At 40.1% G+C, this 15,856-nt stretch overlaps 1 protein-coding gene across 5 annotated transcripts in view; it reads left to right on the top strand.

The window, feature by feature from the left end:
- The window catches only part of CPNE1 (copine 1), a 58,956-nt gene extending 48,261 nt beyond the window's left edge, over positions 1-10,695 (top strand). For all 5 annotated transcript variants that reach the window (XM_077335192.1, XM_077335191.1, XM_077335195.1 and 2 more), the window contains 8 exons: positions 2,014-2,100; positions 2,191-2,250; positions 2,802-2,935; positions 3,817-3,871; positions 4,729-4,780; positions 6,191-6,324; positions 6,417-6,653; positions 7,734-10,695. In XM_077335192.1, coding sequence (XP_077191307.1) covers positions 2,014-2,100; positions 2,191-2,250; positions 2,802-2,935; positions 3,817-3,871; positions 4,729-4,780; positions 6,191-6,324; positions 6,417-6,653; positions 7,734-7,850 — 876 coding nt within the window. In that variant the 3' untranslated portion in view covers positions 7,851-10,695. The remainder of the gene's footprint in view (positions 1-2,013; positions 2,101-2,190; positions 2,251-2,801; positions 2,936-3,816; positions 3,872-4,728; positions 4,781-6,190; positions 6,325-6,416; positions 6,654-7,733) is intronic.
- Positions 10,696-15,856: the final 5,161 nt, after the last annotated feature.

The raw sequence follows: 15,856 nt of genomic DNA, 5'->3' as shown, positions 1-15,856 counted from the left end.
ATCTAGCACATTCCAATGTTTTGGGAAAGATCACAGCAAAACCATGTGGGATGGAAAAGTTTGGATGACCAAGCATAGCGGTCATTTCCTCATGGTAGCCATTTCCTCTCCATACTGCAGAGGATTTTTCTTTTCTTTTAAAATTAGCATTATATAGATAAACCATGTCTTAAGAGTCCACCTTCCAAAGTGGCCATTTTCTCTAGCTTGAAGAGTTGAGGTTTGTGGAGGGGAGGGGCTTGAATGGGGTACGATGCCATAGAGCCCGGCTTCCAAAGCGGCCATTTTCTCCAGGTGAGCTGATCTTTGTTATCTGGAGACCAATTGTAATAGCAGGAGATCTCCAGCTACTAACTGTAGGTTGGCAATTCTAATGGTTGGCAATCCTGTTGTTACACTGAATTAGCAGCAACACCAGGGAAACTATACAAGACTCCACATACGGAAAGCAACATAGATTAAATAGTGAGCCTCTCTTCTTTGTGTTATCCCTCATAAACCTGTGCTCTTTATCAGAGATTCATTTTTTCAGTTTTTACTAAGTTTTCCATGGAGAAAGCTAGGGAGTACCAGAAGAACGTCTACTTCTGCTTCATTGACTATGCTAAAGCCTTTGATTGTGTGGAGCACAATAAATTGTGGCAAGTTCTTAAAGAGATGGGAATACCAGAGCATCTTATTTGTCTCTTGAGAAATTTATATGCAGGTCAAGAAGCAACAGTGAGAACTGAACATGGAGTCACTAACTGGTTCAAAATTGAGAAAGGAGTTCGGCAAGGCTGTATACTGTCGCCTTGCCTATTTAACTTGTATGCAGAGCACATCATGAGAAATGCGGGATTAGAGGAGTCACAAATTGGGATCAAGATTGCAGGGAGAAATATCAGCAACCTCAGATATGCAGATGATACCACTCTAATGGCAGAAAGTGAAGAGGAACTAAAGAGCCTGTTGATGCGGGTGAAGGAGGAGAGTGCAAAAGTTGGCTTGAAACTCAACATCAAGAAAATAAAGATCATGGCATCCGGCCCTCTCAATTCCTGGCAAATAGATGGGGAAGAAATGGAGATAGTGACAGATTTTATTTTCCTGGGCTCCAAGATCACCGCAGATGGGGACTGCAGCAAAGAAATTAAAAGATGCTTGCTCCTGGTGAGGAAAGCTATGGCAAATCTAGACAGCATCCTAAAAAGCAGAGACATCACCCTGCCAACAAAAGTGTGTTTAGTCAAGGCTATGGTATACCCAGTTGCAATGTATGGCTGCGAAAGTTGGAACATAAGGAAGGCCGAGCGTCAAAGAATTGAGGCTTTTGAACTCTGGTGCTGGAGAAGACTCTTGCGAGTCCCTTGGACTGCAAGGCGAACAAACCGGTCAGTCCTAGAGGAGATCAACCCTGACTGCTCTTTAGAAGGCCATATCCTGAAGATGAAACTCAAATACTTTGGCCACCTCATGAGAAGGAAGGACTCCCTGGAGAAGAGCCTAATGCTTGGAGCGATCGAGGGCAAAAGAAGAAGGGGACTACAGAGAATGAGGTGGCTGGATGGACTCACTGAAGCAGTAGGTGCAAACTTAAATGGACTCCGGGGAATGGTAGAGGACAGGAAGGCCTGGAGGATCATTGTCCATGGGGTCGCGATGGGTCAGACACGACTTCGCACATAACAACAACAACAACTAAGTTTTCAACATTTGCGGTAAAAATATAAAGCTCTTTGCATTTAATCAAGCCTCAGAACAATGTTGTTGCAATAGGAACCTCTTTTCAATATTTTGTATTGTTGTTGCATGCATAGATCTATTTTCTATAATATGTTGCAATCTGTTGGCATATGCATTTGGTGAAAAGTAAATGGTAAAGAAGTTAAAATTGTTGTCGATTTGCACCTTAAGAAGGCTAGCTTTTCACCCCAAATTGTTGAAGCTTAGCAAAAATAATAGTTTTGCTTCTGTTGAGAGTATAAAGTCTTGGATTTGCTCAGTAATTTTCCTGTTATGTTTCCCACTTAGGTAGAATTTGAGTGTATTCACCCTGAAAAGAAGAGGAAAAAAAAGAGCTACAAGAATTCTGGCATTGTTAGGGTGAAATCCTGCAAGGTAAAAAACATTTCTTGCAAGGAGGCTAGCTACTCTATCACTATGGGGAAGAAATTGTAACAGTTATTGTTTTGGGGTTTGTTTTTTTAGATTGAAACAGAATACTCTTTCCTGGACTACATAATGGGAGGCTGCCAGATTAATTTCACCGTGAGTTGGTCATCTATTTACTTGCCTTTTGTTTCTGTGAAGTTGAAATACTTCATAGATACTTATACTGAACAAAAGCTTGTTTACTAGAATGGGGAGCTGATACTTGGCCAAGGTGGAGTTCACAGATGTTGCTGAATTATTCCTGTGTAGTCACATGTTTAATATAAAGGAGGAACGTGGATCTCAAGGTTCTTTTCCACTAATGGTGGAGCCTTCCATTGGCAGAACACTCTCCTTCTACTGGAACAAAATTCTATGAAGTGACAGGAGGCTCCATGAATCAGAGAAACACTCTGTTGTTAGCAAAGAATAATTTTTGGATCCCATCCTGGTACCTTCTAGAATCGCAAAGCTGCTGATGCTTGACTTAACACCTGAAAACCTCTCAAGTATATTTTGGTTATATCTTGGTTATAATTTGCATTAGTGCTGAGTATACTTGAGTGCAAATTGTGTGAGTGATGGTGAGCCTCTGCTCATGTTTATCTGGAAAAGAATAGTTTCTTTCCTTCTTTGTGTTCTTTATTTTATTCTTTTTCTTTGTTCAGGTGGGTATAGATTTCACTGGCTCCAATGGTGACCCAAAGTCTCCTGATTCTCTTCACTACAACAGTCCAAATGGGATAAATGAGTATCTCACCGCCATCTGGGCTGTGGGGAATGTGATCCAGGATTATGATACGTATGTTAACCTGCATTTGGTTCTCTCTATGAGTTGTGCTTCATGTTGCTTCATCTTATTAACTTTAGCATCTTTTAGCTGACTGCATTATTTTATGGAGTGTAATTGAGTCCTGCATGCAATAAAGTGTAGTTCTTTTGTTTGGTGTTCTTGAGAACAAAGGAATGTTTCTGATTTTGAATCACCATCCAGAAGCTGCAGGCATTCCTATTTTAATAAGAGCTACAAGAATTCTGGCCTTGTTAGGGTGAAACCCTTCAAGGTAAAAGACACCTTGCAAGGAGACTGGCTACTACATAACTGTGGGGAAGAATTTGTAATAGTTGTTGTTTTTGGGTTTGTTAATGGGTTGAAATTAATTCAAAAGAATTTTTGGCTAAATATCCAGAAGACGTTTCTGATAGTTTAGAGTGGTTCCTCATTGGAATAGGCTTCCTTGGGAGGTGGTGGGTTCTCCTTCTTTGGAAGTTTTTAATCCGAGGCTAGATAGTCATCTGACAGAAATGCTGATTTTATGAACTTAGGCAGATTGTGAGTGGGTGGGCAGGAAGGCATGTGCATGAATTTCCTCCAGGCTGGGCTGGATTCTGGAGTTTTTTGGTGTGTGTGTGGGTCATTTGGGCATGAAATTGGGGTCACTGTAGGTAGGCAGGTAGTTGTGAATTCCTGCATTGTGCAGGAGGTCCCTTCCAACTCTGTGATTCTATGAATAGCTGCCAGTGTTTCCAGTGGATTTCTTGTGGCTCAGGAATTCAACTTCTTTCTAAAGGAAGAGACAAAAGTACAGGAGCAGAATTTAAATTTGTGTTCATTTTACTGAATCTGCAAGGAAATCAAAATGAAGGTAACATATCTGATCTTTTCCCCCCTTCTTCTTTCAGAGATAAATTGTTCCCTGCCTTTGGGTTTGGTGCTCAGGTTCCTCCAGACTGGAAAGTAAGCTTCTTAATTCATATATCGTTGATTAGTTTTAATGTAAACCGCCCTGAGCCTTCGGGGAGGGCGGTATATAAATCTAAATAAATAAATAAATAAATAAATATATTTTTAAATTGTTATTCAGGGGTTCAATTGTTATTCAATTTTAACCATTACAAACAGCATTGGTCTTAAAAATGCCCCTGGACTCCAGTTTTGTTGTAATGCTTCAGACCAACATGGCTACCCACCAGAGTCAAACTTTGAAAGATACATTGATTAGTAGACAGTACATGAAAAAGTCAAGGTCACAAAAACAAAGGTACTCAGCCATTATAGTTTAAGAAGAAAACCATAATCCCTAGTAAATTATAATTAATGTAGACAGATTTATGAATAAATTCCTATTTGCCATTTATTCTCCGCTCAGAGGTCTCTGATGGAGTGGTCAGGCTGGCTAAAGTATTCGCCCTTAATGGGCTTTTTTGAACTTTGTCCAATTTATAGCTGTTTATTGTTTCCCTCAAACCTGCCATTTCTGGCTATGGATAGACTGTTTATGGACAGTTCTGTAAGATGTTGTTTAACTAGTGCTCTCACTTATGAAAATGCTCCATGTACAGGGAACGCTTACATTTGGTCCTCTGACAGTGTTGCTGATGACGATCAGTGGGCATAACTAGCACTTGGTTCTTTGCCTGAGCTCATGTCTTGATGTGATCACACCATGATATTGAATCCTCTGTGGCTGGTTTACCTCCCACTGATAGCTGAAGGTGTTTAGAAGAGGTGTCTTTTTGCTTATTTTTAATGCTGCATATTTATTTTTAAGTGTTGCTTATATCTGACTGCAAATGATTTCTTGAATTCCTCAGGTCTCACACGAATTTGCATTGAACTTTAATCCTACAAATCCCTATTGCCAAGGTCAGTTCAGTAACAAGATTTTGTTAATAGTGAAGTATGTGGCATTATCTTAAGATATGCAAATAGAACTGTGGTTCTTTTTAGAGATTTTATCATAGGGGATGTTAATTATATAAAACCTCTGGGTCAGAATTGTTCATGTTAAAAGTTGAGAAAGAGCTTTGTGGTCTGCCCTTTTTAATTGAAATTTGGTTGGGTTTCAGCAGTGCTGCTGTTTCCAATGGCATTGCTAGTAAAATACTGTTCTAGTTCTAGTTGGTATGTTATTGTTGTTATATTGTTATATTGATACTGATACTGTTCCATGTAAATGTTCTGAAATGTTTTCTGTAAACCGTCCAGAGCCGTAGCGAAGGGCGAAATAAAAATTTAAATAAATAAAATAAAATAAATAAATAAAACAGCACTACAGCTGTTAGCATTCACAAATACTGTTTTTTGAGACACAAAGGCTAGAGTTCTAAGAACTCTTTTCTGGGAGTCAGCTGCTGTGAATATAATGAGGCTTACATTTTAGTGTACCTGCATAGGATTGTTCTCCAAATACTTTATTTTCCAGGTTGGCGCCTGAATGGAGATGAGTAATAGAGACAGCTTGACAATCTGTATTTAGTATAAATACGTACTCTGTATGTAGTGTAAATGCTCCTGGTTTAATTATAGCAGCTCTTGAAACATTATACAAAATTCAAGTACAAATTTCAAGACGGTGATTGCATCCCCTTTCTTGGTGGATAAACATTCTGATCCCTGATCTGAATAGCCCAGGATGACCAGATCTCATCAGATCTCAGAAGTTAAGCAAGGTTGGTCCTGGTTTAAGGTGACCAGATTGTCCCACCTTTGGAGGGGGCATCTGGGGGTACCTGGCAAATTGTACTTATGTTGAAATTTAAAAATATATATTACAATACTATTTTTGCATTCTATGCATTCTATGAAACTTTTTGTTAATCATATAGACCACATTTTAAATCAAGACACCCCCCCCCCCGGTCAATGGTGTCCCGCTTTGCCAGTGTTAAAATCCGGTCACCTTATCCTGGGCCTAGTCTGCACACATAGGATAATAAACTTTCAATGTGCTTTGGCAGCTGGATTTTCCTGCGCGGAACAGGAAAATCTACTTCTAAAGTGCATTGAAATTGCATTATCTATTGTGTGCAGACTAGGCCCTGGTTAGAAAGTTGGATGGGAGATCACCAAGAAAGCCCAGGGTCATGGTGTCATAGAGGCAGGCAGTGGCAAACCACATCTGAATATCTCTCACCTTGAAAACCTCACCAAGTAGCCATAAGTCAGCTGTGACTTGACAGCAAACATCTTGATTGTTCTGCAGCAATATCACGTTTATGTAGCATTCATGTGCATAAATATCTTGCAATAATTCTTTCTGTTTTCTCATTTCAGGAGTCCAAGGAGTTGTGGATGCCTATCGCCAGACACTACCACAAGTTCGTCTCTATGGACCAACAAACTTTTCTCCAATCATAAACCATGTTTCGAGGTTTGCCGCTCACTCTGCTCAGCAAAACACTGCTTCTGTGAGTCTGCTCATTTTAATCATTTTTGTGCTTTTCCTTTTGTATTGTTTTCACCTATGTTTCGAAGTTCTGACTGATCTAATTCCTTGCAGCAATACTACGTCTTACTGATAATCACAGATGGGGAGATTACCGATCTGGACCAAACCCGGCAAGCCATTGTGAATGCCTCAAAACTGCCCATGTCTATTATTATTATTGGAGTTGGCAGTGCTGAGTTCAAGGCCATGGAATTCCTGGATGGAGATGATGGTGTCCTGAAATCCTTGGCAGGGGAACCAGCTGCAAGAGATATTGTTCAGTTTGTGCCTTTCAGAAAATTCCAGAATGTAAGTTGCAAAGGTTGGGGTAGAGCAAACTCTGGATGAAAAGCCTGCTATGGTTAAGCATGATGAATGTCACTAAAGGTGTAACCTGGATGCACCATGGATGACACAAGAAGAGGGAGGGGAAAAGTCTGCCGCTCGCCGCCCCCCCACGCACCCTGTGAAATAGGTGGGGCTGAGTGACAAAACTGCTCTGTGAGAACAGCTATAACAGAACGGTGACTAGCCCAAGATCATGCAGCTGTCTGCATGTGGAGGAATGGGGAATCAAATCCAGCTCTCCAGAGTAGAGGCCATCACTCTTAACCACTACACTGAGCTGTTGGGTTCATTGCTGGTCACAAGCTTCATTCTTTATATTTGGTTTTATTATTATGATTTTGCAGTTTGTGTTTTGATTGTTTGAGATCTGATTGGAATTTGTCTCAGGAGCAATTAAGAATGCAGGGTGTCGGTGTTTCATTGTTTTAAATAACATTGTGAAAAGTTGATTAAAAATACTTTCCAAGCACAGCTTTGGAAAACCGTGGTCCCTTCCTGCCTCCGGTCACATCTTACCAGCATTGCTGTATTGCACAGTATGCTCCTGTTTCAGAACTCTTTGAAAGTGTCCAAATTGTTTCTGAAACACTTTCTACATAAGAATATCACCATCTACATTGTCCATTGCTTAGTAAGGAACATGGAATCCTTTCATGACATCAAATTCAGCTGCTTTCCTGTTAAAGCAGCTCCCCATATCTGTCTTTTTTTGCGCCTTAAAATGCCTATGACAGACCTGAATATAATACTTTCCAGCAGGGTGAAATCATTGGCCAGGACCACATTATCTGGACAGCTCATTTTGCATCACCAGCACTAACTGCCCGGAACTGGAAATCCTTAAATCAGCCATTTCTCTTTTCTTCTTTTAAAATTATTATTGTATTCCTTTTTAAATTAAAAAAAGAATATTCCACAGTGAATCTAATTTTATTGAAGAGCTTACTTGCCTTCTGTTTTTCCTCACATTGTAGGATGTAGGATACAGGCGTTTCTGAGGGTTTATAAAATAGCACTTATATCTTTCTTTTCCCTTTGCAGGCTCCTCGTGAGGCCCTTTCCCAGACAGTCTTGGCTGAAGTTCCAAAGCAGCTGGTGTCCTACTTCAAGATGGTTGGCCTGATCCCTGTGAAATTACCTTCAGAAAAACCAACATAAAGCAAATACTTTTATTTTGATTTACAAAAGGAATGGAATAGGCTTGTACCCTTCACTCTCTGATTAACAGTTTGAGTCCTATTCCTCTGGGCATGTATTGTATCTCAAGTTATCTACGTATATATTAGGAAAAGGTATATTTCCAGGCAATATATTATTAGTATTCTTGGCTATTAAGAAAATAATGACTATGTCAGATCACTTACTCTGGCCAGAAACGTTTGCATTCTGTACACTTCTGTACACTTGCACATGCTGTGCAACTAGGGCGAGATTAAGCATTAGGCTTGATAAGGTTTTAGGGCTCCCATTTCCCAGCTCAGCCACAAAATTCATTCAGTGACCTTGAGGCAATCACTGTCTCTCAGCCTGACCCACCTAACAAGCTTGTTGTGAGAATGGGAGGGAAGAAAAGACCCTAAGTACACTGGAGGAATGTAATAAAGATAAGGGCTGATAAGGCACTTTTAAATGTAACATGTGAACATGCCATTTAGTAGTATGGCTTCTGTAGTCTAATATATATAGCAGACATAATGTCATGTGATACCAAAGACATGCACTCAGGGATGGCTCTGAAAGAGGAGACATTAGGCCTTAACAATTTATTTAGGACACAAGACAAAATGGCTGCTTCTGCATCAGCTGTCCTCTCTAGGAGTTAAAGTCCTCCTTCAGCCAGAAGTAGCTGGTGTTTTTATTACTCAGATTACAAGCCTTCACTGAATATTTTGAAAAAATAATAATCACACTAATGTCAGAGAGGAATGGGAAGGCGACTGTAAGCCGCTTTGAGCCTCCTTCGGGTAGGGAAAAGCGGCATATAAGAACAAACTCTTCTTCTTCTTCTTCTTCTTCTTCTTATAGATTAGCAGCAAGTGCATTATTCTTAGTACAGAATTGTGTAGAACTTCAATTATCATGGCCACTTAAATTACAAGAATATCATGTATGTCACTTATCCTCTGGTACACAGGTTGCCATAGAAAGATTTTTTTAACCATGTATTGATGCCATTCACTAAGAAAAACAGTCTTTGAGTTTTTCCTCTAGTTTGAAATGTATTGGAAATATAGCCAGTAAATATTTCTATTATATATGCATATATCTGCATACATTATACCAGTTACATGCTGTTAACTGTCTCTGACTAGAAGGAGACAGTATTTGACATATCCCAAAGCTGCTTCTGTTGCCTTAATTTCTATTGTGCCTTTAAGGAATGCCAAGGATTTTTTATGTAACATTGTTTTTTTTACAAATAAATTTTAAACATTTTTTTTACAAAGAAACCTTACAGTTCTAAAAATCAAATGCAAATCAGTTTTGACTTATTCTGTCGCTGTTTACATTCAAACCCACAATTATTTTCCAAGGGCATTTTGGTCATTTTATTTCAAGCTGCAGACAGTGTACTGATGAGGCAGTGATGATACGTGAGATCATTGTGTGGTTCCTGAATTTTTCAGCGGGAAACTACAGAGGGAAAAGAATGTAACTCCTATTTTGTTTAATTGCTGTGACAGCTTGAACACAGCAATCCCTGGACAATCAAAGAATGAACTTTTTTGCACTAGCTCTTATCCTGTGGCTTCATTTGTGCCCAAAGCTTGAATTCATGTGTCATAAAATAATGCCTGGAGGAAGACAAAAGAACTTCATGAAGTGGGAGTTTGTATCTTTTGTGGTAGATTCCAACTACGTTTTTGGAAAATTTATGTCACTTTTTTATTTCACATTTATTTTTGGGAGATAATCATTTTAACATACAGGATAAAATTTCTATTATGTTATAAGAAAATAATAACATATTGAAAATTGTAATGTTTAATTTTATCAAATGTTATAGATGTTATGCCAAAACACCACGTTTTAAAGCCAGGTCTCTGCATCTGAGGCAGCTGTTTGAATTATTCTCTCATTCAGCAATTTACTATGTCACACTGGGTGCCTCAAATCGTAGATGTTTAAATTACAAATTATATATCATTTTGCTGTCAGGTTCGGGGGTTTGCTCTGCATTATGGTGAATCTTGCAAACCCCCTGAAAAAAGAAACTGAGTCCAATATAATTTCTAGTGAGTTATTTCTGTGCACGTCATTCCTGTGGCCTGATCGATAGACGTACCAGAACGAGGTTTCTAAATAGTATAGTAAACTGGAATTCTAAATAGAACAATGTGTTCTCCTGCTTCAGACTACTGGTTGGGGGTATTCAACATCTTTAGTGCACCTTTGTTTAAATCAAAAAACTCTCTGCAAGTAGAAAATTAGTGTACAGAGGAACAAGCTAGGAAAGAATTTTTCTCCCAGTTAAACTAGCTAGTATACCGAATGTTTTTCTAAATTAAAATGGGAGGTACATTTTATTCTACATTTAGAGAGATGTATTTTTCAGTCAGTCAGACTTCAGTTGATACTACCTTCTGACATCTTCCTTTGCCCACTGCAAATGTATGGGTTAGATCCAACCAGCTTTTCTGCTGGTAAAAAAGGAAGGAAAGGTCTGTTTGGCCACTAAAGAAAAAACCATTCTTGGAATCATGGAGCTACATACATAAAAGCCAAGTGGGACCACAGCTGTAGCACAATAGAACCAAAAAGTTTGATGGATCCTACATTTTATCTGGAAATACACTTCATCAAATTGGAATGGGAATCTGGTCCCTTAGGGGACTGATAGTATGTGTGTGAATGAATAAGGCTTTTGGGTGGGGGGAGGGTGCATGTTTAACATGCCACCAGTCTTTTGCACTGCTTGATTTGGGTGACTAATGGAGAAAGAAAATAAGCTGCTTTGCTTGTGTACTGCAAATTCCATTAAAATCTCTCATTAAACTTTTAAGTGCCTCCTTGGTTGTCTTATCAGAATAAAACTTCTCAGGTATGGATGACAATTTTCAATAAGGGGAGATTAAAAATACACAAATGGATCAAAGCTGTTTCCTTAGAAACTGACTCTGGTATAAATTTTATTTTGGATCCTGCTATTTACATACTGCTGATAATGGGCCAGGATTTAATATATATGTGTCACTGGCAATTTTAAGCTTCTGACTCCTGGAACTTGTACTTAAATGACACAAATGAATGAAAAATAAAGCAGAACTCCAGGAACAACATAAAGACTAATAAATTTTACTCCAGCATAAACTGTGTGTCTTTGACATGCCACCGTTACTATTCTATTTTGCTGCTACAGACTAACACCATCATCTATGTAGAACCATGCGCACAGTGTATACAAATATCAAAAGTGAGAACTTGGGGTATTCATTGATGGAAGCCACCCCTCTGGATCTGAATGTCTTACAACTCAAAGCAGGAGGAGGGCAAAAAAAGAGAAACAAATACATCTTGCAAACTTATGCCAACATATTTCAAAGCACAATGTTTGGTTGGGCACCAGCAGATCTAGCTTCAAGAACTAAGATCCTTGGAACTGATTTCACATAGTACAAGTATGATAATCTTGGCTGTTTAAATAGTCACATTCCATAGTCTACTACATTGCTTTCACTTAGAAATAACATGAGGGTTCAGATAGTAAATGCTCAGCGCAAAGCACAGTGGAGTGTGGGACCCCTAGTTCATAATTCCGGTAACCCCCCCCCCCCCCCAGCCTCAACCAAACACCTGGTGGAAGAGCTCAATCTTACAGGCCCTGCGGAACCTAGATAGCACCATCAGAGCCTTCAGCTCTTCAGGGAACTCATTCCACCAGGTTGAGGCCAAGGCCAGGCGGATTGTCCCAGGGCCCCAGGACAACCAACAAGTTTATACTTGCAGAGCGAAGAGCCCTGTGGGGGGCTTAAGCAAATAAGCGGTCCCTCAGATAGGTAGGACCTAGGCCGCGTATAGCCTTGAAGGTCAAAACCAGAACCTTGAACTTGATCTGGAAGCCAACTGGTAACCAGTGCAGCTGCCACAGCACCAGCTAAATATGGGCCCTCCAAAATGACTGGGTAAGGACCCACGCAGCTGCATTTTGTACCAGTTGCAATTTCTGGGTCAAGGACAAGGGTAGGCCCACATAGAGCGGGTTACAGAAGTCTAAGCTAGAAGTGACCGTTGCATGGATCACTGTGGCCAAGTGTTCTAAGGAAAAGTGGGGCACTAGTAGCTGTACCTGGTGCAGATGATAAAAAGCCAATCAGGCTACCTTCGTGATCTGAGCCTCCATTGAAAGGGAGGCATCAAAGATTACTCCCAAATTCCTGGCAACTGGTGCATGTGTTAGTTGGACCCTGTCCAGGCATAGGAGACGTGCTGCCTGGTCCTGCCCCCTTGGACTTTATGTCTGAGTGGATTTTTGAGATGCTGAACAATGGTAACTGGAGCCAAAAGTCATTTTGTGTAATAGTTGGCTTAAATACAAAGCGCTCCAACACCTGTATATGGTGGGGAGAAGGCTGCTCAATCACCTGCCCCGCCCCTTTCCCAGCTCATTCCCATCTCCAGAAAACACAAACGGAGCTGTGTTTTGTCTGTCTGATACAAAAAAGATCGTGGACACTTTGCAGAAGATTTTATTTTACCTTTGATGATGTAGCTTTGCGGTTGTGCTGCAGTGTGGACAGCATCATTAAAAAATACTCGGAGCAGGGAAATGGAGAGGGAAGGGCAGGTGCGAGGGCGGGACAATGCTGCAGAGACTATTATACCTTTTTCCCTCCATAAGGGCTTGTCCCTGGTTGCTCATTAATGGGATGTGAGATAAAAAGTGTCAAATCTATTTTTTGTGATGTCCTTCATCCCAAGGCAAATCTGGGCAAAACATGAGCCAGCCCCTGGTCAGCCTAGTGATGCAGGTGACGTCGTGTTGAGGAGGATCTAAAATATGCCAGCAACCAGAGGCTGTCCAGGGGCAGATTCCTCATGCGGAAATGGTCACAGTGCTCCTACACACTCACCTACTAAGGTTTACTAAAGCCTGATTCATATTGGAAGTGTAGTGAAAAGATGGGTGAGTTTTTACAACTTTCTAGCAATAAAAAACCGCTGGAGAGCTGCCATTTATCACATTGGGGCAAACAGTCTGAAAGAAAGGGAGGGGTTTTCACAGAACTCCAAGCATCTTGTGTAGCTGTGCCTTTAGTCAGATCAGATATTCAATTACTTCTGTATGCTTTTGATCTGACTCATGACTGTTTTCCTCTGATTTGTGTTTCTAGCTTAACTTTGGGAGTGGTTGGAATGTAGTTTCACAGCATATTTGTTGCCTATAAATGCTTTGAAAGGTAGATTCCTATTAATAACTAGCTTCTTTCCAGTGTATGGAAATGTACTGCTATGTAAGACAAGCAGATTGTTGTTGAACAGGTGGGGCTGGGGGGAGGGCTCAGAGGATGTAGAATGGTTTTTAAATGGGGATGGTAAATATTTTATTGTGGGGCTTTAAGGCTGTAACCCGCTGCAAGCCAGCTTGCTGGGACCGGTGGGTAATAAATAAATAATTAAAAATAAACATAGGAGCCACTTCTTTTAGGAAATGGTGTTCACACTACTCTGATCTTCAAAGGTAGCAAGATCCATGCAGTGTATTTAGCAGGCAGGGCATCCTGCAAATGAAACGCTTCAGCTAGTTAAAATATAAGCACACGTGGCCAGTGATTCCAATCATAAAAATGGCCACTATTTCTACAAATATCTAAAGTCAGTGGTATAATATGAATATTCAACAGACAACTATTCTGTTCTGTAAACTGAGGATATGCAACTTGCAATTTATAATGTAATGAAAAGGAATGCAATAACCTTGTGATCTTGTTGCTTGCAAACATGAGCAAACTGCTAGTAGATCAGGCTTTCTCAACCAAGGGTGCATGAAAGCCTAGTCTACTAGCAGTTTGCTCATGTTTGCGAGTTTCTTGACGGCCCTGGAAAGGTTTCCCAAATGTGTCGGATTAAGTCGTTTTTAATATATTTTTAAAATTTGTTAAACATTTATTGGGTGATATGACCATATAAGGCCATGTCAACCTGGTCTCCCACTCCCAAAATTTCCAGTGATGGGCCTGGAGGTGGTAGGGAAGGGGGCCTAGGTGGGCTTGTACACAGCTATACTTCCCAACCATATTCCGCATGATCGCACTACTTTTGGGGTTTCTCAAAGCCTGAAGAATGTTTGAGGGGTTTCTCAATGGTAAAAACGTTGAGAAAGGCTGTAGTAGACACATGATGGTGCCTTATGCTAGTTCTGTGCATGCACATTGGCAGAATGCATTAGACATGCATCCACATGATCACTGTCTCATGGGCATGGTCCATATATGGGAAGACAGAATCTTCATGTACTATCACTGGGATCGGTAACTTTTGGGAACCAGTGTCCCCCATCACAGGGAAGGAGGATATTTTGTTTGTTTGTTTGTTTATTTATGTCTGCAAGCTGCCTCAGCCATGCTCAGGAGCCAGGGATCATGCAAAGGCTAGGGGCAAGACCAGAGTATTTTATATCCACTTTCCTTTGCTGCACATTGAATGAGTGGAGAGGTTCTGTGATCAGGGTAAAGATAGACCATTGGTCTGGAAAAAGCTATGTTGGGATTTGGATTGGTCTTCAGTGGGGTATAATGCCACAGAATTCACATTCCAAATCAGCCATTTTCTCCAGGGGAACAGACCTCTGTTACATGATGATCATTTGTAATTACAGAAAAGATCCAACCACCACCTGGAGGCAATCCCAGTTATTGAGTAGTGAGTCCATGGATAAAGCAGTCTTGGAACCAAGTGTGTCAGATCAGAGACTTGTGGTTTTCCTCCAGGTCACTGTAGATAGCTTACTGTGGAGGGTCTTCAACAAATCATAGAAATCTTGCATGATAATGTTAGAATCCATCATTCAATTGATATCTAGGGGTTGGTTTTTAACTTGGAACCCACCATGCAGCAATTACAAATCTCTTTGTGTTGTATGAAAAAAGCAACTTGTTAAACCTACATCAAAGCATGTTGAACTATGACTATAAGCAAGCCCTTCTGGTAATTCACTTCCTTGTTTGCAGGTATTTTAGTATATGTACAAATGGAAACTGTCAACATACCTGAGCGCTGCTCTTAACCATCTTTCAAAGCGTATGCATGAATCAGGAATGTGAAAACAACTACCCCAAGGCATCAATTCCACACCATATATATTACATAGTTAACTGATTCCTCCCAGAAAGGGTGTGTTCAGAGTGTGTGTGTGTATAGCTATTCACAGCAGTCCTGGTTCAGCACAAACACTTGGTTGGGATGTGTGTGTGTGTGTGTGTGTGTGTAAAATTAACATTGAAGGAGGCTGATAGGGGTGGGTGGTGTAGTCCTAAAGACTACACCAAGCCAAAATATACTTAACACAAGGAATAATGAGAATATTTCAACGTGATGAATTTATAAATCCAGTGAGAATATACAGTTTATTGAAAATATTCAGAACAAACTTTGTTCCGCTGCTTCAGATCAATATGGCTACCCATCTGAAAATATTCAGTTTACTCTTCCTTCCCTGCTGTTGTATCAGTAATTCAGAAACTGGATCTAGAAAGTAAATAAAAAGAAATTTGCACAATGGGGCCAGATATAAAAGGGAGGAGATATTTTTACCAAGTGTGTGTGTGGGAGACCTAGATTTTTTTTAAAAAAATCTTTTTTAAAAGGAAGGTATACTGAACATTTTAAATACCAAGGCCTCGTGCAATTACCTAATAAAATTGCCCACTTGTCTGTGGTTGCCTGGATAATCCAAAATGGCTGCTGCAGAAGTAAATTGAGAGTGAGGGAAAGAAGGAATGTGTTGGTAGTCTGATAGTTGATAGTCTGATAGTCATATTGAGCAGGGACTCGCCATCTGGATACTGGTTTTTAATGGGGGTTTAATTGGTTATCGTTTTAATTGTATTATGTTTTATTGTACCACGATTGTGGGATTATGTAACCCGGTCCGAGCCAGTTGAGAGCGGTGGGCTAAAAATTGAAATAACAAACAAACAAACAAACAAATATTCAAGAAAGGGGAG

Source organism: Paroedura picta, chromosome 4 (genome assembly GCF_049243985.1).
Source record: "Paroedura picta isolate Pp20150507F chromosome 4, Ppicta_v3.0, whole genome shotgun sequence".
Taxonomy (NCBI): domain Eukaryota; kingdom Metazoa; phylum Chordata; class Lepidosauria; order Squamata; family Gekkonidae; genus Paroedura; species Paroedura picta.
Note: the sequence above shows the minus strand (reverse complement) of the source record. Positions and strands in the feature narration are given on the sequence as shown.